Source organism: Enhydra lutris, unplaced genomic scaffold, assembly GCF_002288905.1.
Source record: "Enhydra lutris kenyoni isolate GAN:26980312 unplaced genomic scaffold, ASM228890v2 scaffoldscaffold5, whole genome shotgun sequence".
NCBI classification, from domain to species: Eukaryota; Metazoa; Chordata; class Mammalia; order Carnivora; family Mustelidae; genus Enhydra; species Enhydra lutris.
The window spans coordinates 38,648,028-38,655,719 of record NW_019154089.1 but is presented as its reverse complement, the minus strand read 5'-3'; the positions used below and the strand labels follow the sequence as shown (position 1 = coordinate 38,655,719).

The 7,692-nt window shown below is 40.2% G+C and overlaps 1 protein-coding gene across 1 annotated transcript in view; it reads right to left on the bottom strand.

The window, feature by feature from the left end:
- Nucleotides 1-476: 476 nt before the first annotated feature.
- LOC111141274 (chondroitin sulfate proteoglycan 4-like) overlaps nt 477-7,692 on the bottom strand; it is a 48,260-nt gene continuing 41,044 nt past the window's right edge. Inside the window, exons 6-7 of the mRNA XM_022493724.1 lie at nt 4,100-4,283; nt 477-3,446 (exon numbers count right to left, since the gene is read on the bottom strand). Of these exons, the coding sequence (XP_022349432.1) occupies nt 1,399-3,446; nt 4,100-4,283 (2,232 nt within the window). The 3' untranslated portion in view covers nt 477-1,398. The remainder of the gene's footprint in view (nt 3,447-4,099; nt 4,284-7,692) is intronic.

Genomic DNA, 7,692 nt, shown 5'->3' with positions numbered 1-7,692 from the left:
GTCCTCCTTTTGTAAGATTAAAAATAATAGTAATTATAAATAAGTTCCTCTCTAAAAAGAAAGTCTTTTTTGCCCTATCTGTTTTTTTTCCCCACTAGAATGTTTGTCTTTGAATGTGAATATCCTGCTTGGAACATAAGCAGCCCCTCACAATCACAAGGAACTAAGGGAAAAAAAAGAAGAAAGAAAGAAAGAAAAAAAAATTAAATGCCAACAGCTTGAGGAAGGTAAAGCAGAAAGAACAAAAGAGCTTCAGTCCTTGATGATATCTTTGAACCACTGAACCAGCCTTGGAATGTCCACTGTAAGCTGCTTGTTAGTTGAAATAATTCAACACTTTTTTTGCTTAGCCAAATCAATAGCTAGCAAACTATGATTTGTGGAACTAAGAACAGTTTTTACATTTTTAAAAGGTTGTTAAGAAACAAAGGTTGTTAAAAATAAACAGCCATATGGGGCCCACAAAGTCTAAAATGTTTACTATGGGGCCCTGCACAGATAAAGTTTGCCAACCCCCAATCCAAACCACTCATAGCTAATGTCTTGTGATTTGCAACCCAAAGCATTCTTAACTAAAACAAGTACTCATATCTTCATTTTACAATTACAGAAACTGAAGCCTGAATCTGCCAATCGTAGGCTCAACCAGACAAGTCAAATACAAATTTGCCATTACTTCAATTCATTGTAAAGTTAAGCCAAATTGAGGCATCACAAAATATTTAACAGACTTTTCTATTTCTTGGGGCTTCAAATCATATTTGTACCACAGGTTTGATTTTACAAATCAGAATAGATAAAGCCTCTTGATGGAACACAATATGCTCAGTGAAAACCTTCAAAGGGGGGTCAGACTATTCTACTATCTGGAGCACCAAGGCATTTCCTGTCCTAGGAAGTCAAACCTTGAGACCCCAAGGAGGAAAAGACATTACAGAAGTACACTAGGAATAAACCTGCTGATTTGATAAATCACCTCTTCTGCTTGCTGAAACAGTTCCTGCATTTCCTTGCTGACTCACTTAGAATGAATCCTTAGTGAAAAAATATCCAAAGGCTTCCTCCATTAACTTTAGCACCCAAGTTAATACTGCTGATCCCAGTTGGACCAGCATGTTTGGTAGCACCTTGATAAAGGATTTGAATATTGACAAAATCTTATACTCAGAGTCAGGTCCCCAAGAAGGCAGACAAAGCTCATTGTGGAGCACATCAGAGGAGTGTTGTATGAGTTACAACAAACACTTGCTCCCATCTCATCACGGCGCCATAACTGAGCACTGAGTGACTGTCAGGGCTGGGCTTTCCTCAGCGGATCGATCTAACATTTCTTTGACCTTATATCCCAGTGCCTATCCCAGTACAGTAGGTGGTCAGTCAGGAACAAAAGCCCTCAGTCTACACCCAGTACTGGTTGTGCTTCAGGGTTGGGTTGGTTTGTCGGCAGAGCTTGACCATATCGGGATCCAGATTCATCCATGTCTCCCAAGGAGCACATTTCTCCACTGGCTCAGTGGCTGGAGAAACCATTTGCTCACTTTGTGGGTCCCTGAAAAGACTGACCGGGGGATTGCTGGAGCTTTTTAGAAGGGGTGTCACTGTGACAGTGGGAACGGTTCTGCTCCTTTCTGGCCTAGGACTTGGGGTTGTAGGTTCCAGATTAGTCTGGGGCTTGATAAGAGGCTTTGTCTTTTCTACCTTCTGGCCCAGCAGCCAGACACACAAGGCCACTGCAGTTACTATCAGCAGGAAGACCACCACAGCCAAGGGTACAATGACCATCAAAGGGTAACTGCTCTCCCTGGGCTGGGTGGGTGTTCCAGGCCTGGCATTGGTAGTGTCCAGTGGCCAAATGACCCTGGTTGGAGAGGCCTTGCCATCCAGAGTAGGCTCTTCACCACGGTGTTGTCCCCAGGGATTTGTTTCCTGCTGCCTGGTCTGGGCCAGCTTCCCCAGAGTTTCTGTCTTTGCCGTGGGTCCTGGGGAAACCACAGGCTTTCCCCGAGAGAGATCTGAAGTCACAAGGTTATGGGCAGTGACTAATAAGGAAACATCAGGGGTAAAGGTTTGCAAACATAAGGGGTCAGGTGGCACTATGCTGAAGGCAAGATGACCTATTGCTGGCTGTACGTGGTCTGCCCTGAGCAAGAAGGTGAAGGAGTCATTCAGCATATCGATGTCTGTTAGGTTGGCATGTGCATGAAGCATCAACAACCCTTGGTCAATGTCCCTCTGAGAGAACAGAGTAGCATTTTCCATCGCTGTGCCTCGGCCCACTCTTCGTACAAGTCTCCCATGGACAGGGGGTTCGGTCACTTCAAATTTGGGATCACTGTTAGTCCTATTAGCAAGCTCAGTGGCATCAAGGTCCTTTCTTCTCAGCGGATAAACCACCCTGTTGGCGATTGTCAGGTTTGACCTAATCCGCAGTAAAGGCTGCACTCTGATGTTCAGCATTTGTCCCGTCAGGTTGCTTTCTGGTGTAAATAGTGAGAAATACAGCTGGTCCTCTGAGGCCGTGAGATCTGTCATACGGTAACAGAGTCTTCCTGAATGCAGGTCTTCCTGCTCAAAGCTGATGACCACCTGGTTTTCAATAAGCAGATGCCCATGTTCGAGGGGACTTGTCATCTTGTAAGTGATTTGAGGGCTTTTCCCATTGGTCATTGCTGATAAGTGAGTATTGGTGATGGGGACAGTTGTCTGGCCTTGTGGGAGAAGTAGGTCCGTGAGGTTCACAAGGGTGATGGAAATGGGGATGACATCCAGGTGGAAGAGCTTATAAAGTGGGCGGTGTTGGCCATCAGTCACACTAAAGTAAAACACACCTGAAGATGGGCTTCCATTTTGTATAAACCATACCTGAGAGTTATCAATGTCAGCTTGCGTGAAATGGTGAACAGGTATGTCTGGATGGTGAGCCATTGCTAAAATGCCATTATTAGGATTACGGATGATCATATATCTGATCTCCTCTGGAGGACTGTCTAGATCTTCCACTCTTAGGTTTTCAGGACCCACAACCAAACTATTCCCCTGCAGAACCTTCAACCGAAGCCCTTTTGTCTTTAATTCTGGTGCCTGGTCATTAACAGGGGAGATAGTGATGTTAAACATCTCTTCAAGGAAGTTGGCCTCTGGTTTGGTGGTGGATTTGCTCTTTTGTTTTGGCCAAACAGCAAAGGTAAAATTATCAGCCAGAGATTCAGAGTCATCGTGAAGGTATAGGATTCCAAATTTATTAACTATATACTGAGAGAAGTTGGGTTTTCCTTTGGTAATATTCCTCTCTCCAACCATGATGGTTCCATGGTGAGGAAGAGACGTAACCTGGAACCAGATTTCATAATAAGATCGCTGAGATTTGGGCAGTTTCAACAAGAGGTTGGAAGCATCTAAATTAGATTGATCAATGACAACTTTGTCTCCCTCCTTGACAGCAGCTCCTGTGAAAATATAAAGAACAAAGTGGCATTTCACTAGAACTTTCAGATGTCACCTGTAAAAGCTCTTTCTCTCTCAAATTTCCCAATCCTAGTGGATTATTCTAAACCCCTGTGTTGCTCAAGAACCTGAATTAGCAGTTACTCAAGGTAACAATGCATATAACAAATTGTATTTTAAGTATACATATCCTAACTATTAGGTCAGTATTTCAGGCAAGAGAATTCTAAAATCTTGAGATTCACTTTTAAAATGTTAATTTTCTCACTTATCTACCACTGGACCTTCTCTTGCCGTAGAAACAGGTGCAGCTTTCAATACCCCTTTCCTTTCAGGAACTTGCCCTATTGTTATTTTCATTTTCTATAAATGGTTTCCAATAGTAGGCATGGTAAAGTCCCCATTTGGAGTTACAAATAAAATCCTTTAGAGCTACTTTTCCATTTTCCCCCTAACTACAACTATTAAAGCTTATGAGAGGAAAAAGAGTCTCAGAGAAAGAGCACACATAAAGAAATACATTTTTATAACCATATACATTTTATTTCAAAGGTTGATATCATGCCATTTCCAATTCATAAGGATAATATTTCCAAATTGTCCCTACTTTAATAATTACAGATAAACCACTGACCACATCTTTTAGTGGCCTTACCTGTATTTGCAAGCAAACGACTCTGCCGACCAGGCTCAGTAATTTCATATGAAATAGTAATACGAAACTCCTCAGGACCTAGAGCTGCTGGTGGGGAGGACGTTGTGAATGTGAAAGAGTCTTCTGCAGTCCAGCCGGTGTTCTCATGGTCCATATGCTGGTATAATATCAGCCGTTCACTGACCTGCGCAGACAGGAAGAAGAATCAGCCCCTGCCTTCCCAGATAATATGAGGACTAACACATATCCCAACTGAAGGAGATACAAGTTTTTTTCAGGGTTTATTCTCATGCTCAAATTAGGCACATATCTATGTAAACACAAGAACACTAACAATGTGGTAACCTATTTGTCGGTGTGAAACTCAGTGTTCAATGGCAAAAATAGTTTATCAGAGAAAGAAAACACATTGCTTTTGAGATATCTAAGGCTATGGTTTGTATATTATAGAAAGCATATAATGAACCTTCATTTGCCACTCTGATAATTTTAAAAACTATCAACTCAGAACCAATCCTATTTTATGTAATACTCCTACCCACATTGTGCTCAGTAGCTTATTTTGAAGCCAACCCCAAACACTGTTTTATCTGTAAATGTTGTAGTAAATATTGACAAAGATGGCTCTTTTAAAAACATAATCACAATGCCATCATCACATCTAAATATTATCAACAGTTACTTAATATTATCAAATATTCAATTAGTGTTCAAATATATCTGATGATCTAGTACATGGTTTTTTGTTTGTGTATTTTACACAGTTGGTTCGTTTGAGTCAGGATCCTTAGTAAGTCCCCACAACACATTTGTTTGATGCTTTTCATAGGAGTCTCTTAGTCTATAGGTTTCCCTTCTCTATTTTTTTTTTCTTGTAATTAATTTGTTAGAGAGTTTGGGTCATTTGTCTTACAGAGCTTCCTATATTCTAGATTTTGCTGGTTGCATCCCAATGGTATTGTTAAACATGTTCTTCTGTCACCTATATTTCCAACACACTAGTAGTTAAATCTAGAAATGTAGTAAGAATAAGATTTAAGTTTTTGTTAAGACTGTTTTACAGGGTGTACTTTATATTTCCTCTGCATCTCATTACAAGACTGTTTCTCTTTTGGACATGTTAGTATTAATAGTTGAATTCAAGTGTTGCCAGGTTGATCTATCTATTTTAAAGTTCCCCACCAGCCTTATCACCTGATAGTTTTATAAAGTTATTGATATGAATGCTTAAGTCCCTTATTTTTGCAGTGGCAAGGCACTGATATTTTTAATCATTCCTTCTTCATTCTTTTCTGGAATTCTTCTATAAAGAAGAACTTTCCCTCATCAGCTACTTGGCTACACTGAGGTACAGCATATGTAGGAAAGAAAGGATAAATACTCGATTTTTTTCCCTTTATACCAATTTTTAGAAAAATGAGTCCTGTGGCTCCAATATGCAAACATACCCATTGGTTTTTGTTTTGTTTGTTTTGGGATTATTATAAACTCATGAGTTTTAATATATGATGTATTTCATTCCATTGCAGTTCTTACTCTCCTTGATGTTCAGAGTTTCCCACCTCACGTAGGGTATTTTTCAAGATTTAATCTAAGCCCCTGATGCCTGTTGCCTATCAATGTCTTGTCTAGCTCAACTGATAGAGATGGGCCCCACCCAGTGTTTTACTGTCCAGATCCCTTGTGGGTAGTCCTTCCCCTAACAACAGTGACTGAAAGTTCTAAATCTCAAACCACAGAAGGGAAGGCTTGAGATAAAATGTCTCACCCTTTCCTTCCTATAGGTCACTAAAATGTCTCACCCTTTCATTCCTATAGGTCACATCTTTTTCTGACCTGCCTTCTATGATAGTATCTGAACTTATAGGTAGGTTGTTTTCAAGGTGTTTATGTCCATGTCAGAAGGGTCTAGGATAAATTATCATAAAATTCACAGAGCAGTTGAGTTTATTTCATCAGTCAGTATTTGGAAATACTGTATTAATTAACAGAAGCTTGGTTGTGTACTGCTCTGGCTCAACACTGGTGCAATGGATGCACCTGGAATCAGAGTTCTAGAAAGGCTTTTGGTCTAGTGAGTTACCATAGAATATGAGCTTCCTGTTTCCAGAGTGTCCAAAAACTGTTGAGTTTTTTATTTTTTTCCTATTCAAGAGCAAGGCAAGGAAATGCTGTCATTTGGGGATTTTAAGGGGGGAGAAGAAAGTATTGTTTCTCAACATTTCCTCATCAAGAAGCAAGGTCACTCATGAAGAATTGGTTTCCCCAAAGGTAATTTCTGGTAGTGACCACTGACTTGATTCCCTAGAAGTTTCTGGGGGAAAAATATTAGTTTTATTTAGCAGTCCTACTATTTCTATTCTTAGCTAAAGAGTTATGATAAAATATTCATCATAAATGTATTCCTCTTCCTAAAAACAAGTGACAGTGTCATGGGTTTTGGACTGGAGAGTGGTTCCTAAAGGTTCCCATTCTGCTTGAAAGAGGCATACTATTATAAGACAAGAGATATCCAGCTTCTTAATATTAAAAGTAACATAGTTTACTGACCAGAAGGAAAAAATTTTCTTGGAAGTGATCTTGTCCTTTGCTTCTTTGGTTTAAGTAAAAATTAACTTCCCCCCAAAATACATAAGTTACTAGAATAATCTAAGGGTCTTGTGATGTCTACAGGATGAAGAATGATTGTCCCAGGGAAAGAATGGTTCTCAAGATGAGAGCAGTTGAGATGAAGGTCAAAAATCTGAGAGAAATTAATTGGAGAGGAGCCCTAACCATAGCTGTGTACTTTGGAAGACTCCTGGAGGAGAGGTCTGCTATCAGTTATTTTTCCAAAAAGTAATTCCAAAAATGAGAAATTGTGAATAATGTATTTACTCATTCTATGCTGGAGAGTGAGAAAATCGAATTAGATTCATCCTGAGTGTCTGAGCTTCAAGACTGGACAGCAGGTAATTGAAAGTGCTAGAAGCAAAAGGGAATGAGTGTGGCTATGGAATGTCAACTTGGCACTCATGCCCTGAAGGAGCTTTGGGGTGAGTAGAGTCTTTAATAGATGACAGAGAGCTTTAAGAATCAGATTCCAAGGGTGCCTGGGTGGCTCAGTCAGTTGAGCATCTGATTCTTGATCTCAGCTCAGGTCTTATTCTCAGGGTTGTGAATTCCAACCCGGTGTTGGGCTCTACCCTGGTCAAGGAGCCTACTTAAAAATAAATAAATAAGAACCAGGTTCTGAGGTGTGTGTGTGCGTATGTGTGTGTTTGGTGGCAAGGGCTGGAAAAGGGAGAAGAAGACCAATACTTATAGGGAAAAGTGTAAGGTAAACCTCAAGAGAAGGATCTCAGACAGGATTAGGAATTTTGAATAGAAAGTGGCCTTAGGGTCAACTTCCAACAGCTCTGCATATTTCTGCTGTATTAAATATAGATAGATAAGCCACTTAGCTGAATACCTAGGCTCTGAGATTAAGGAGAGAGGAGAGGAGAGGAGAGGTTTTTATTTCCCACGGATTTAGATTAGCCCAGATATTTTCTCTTTTACAGATGGAGTCTTTCTGGAATGTCATTAGAAATTAAATTTTGTAGAATTCCAAC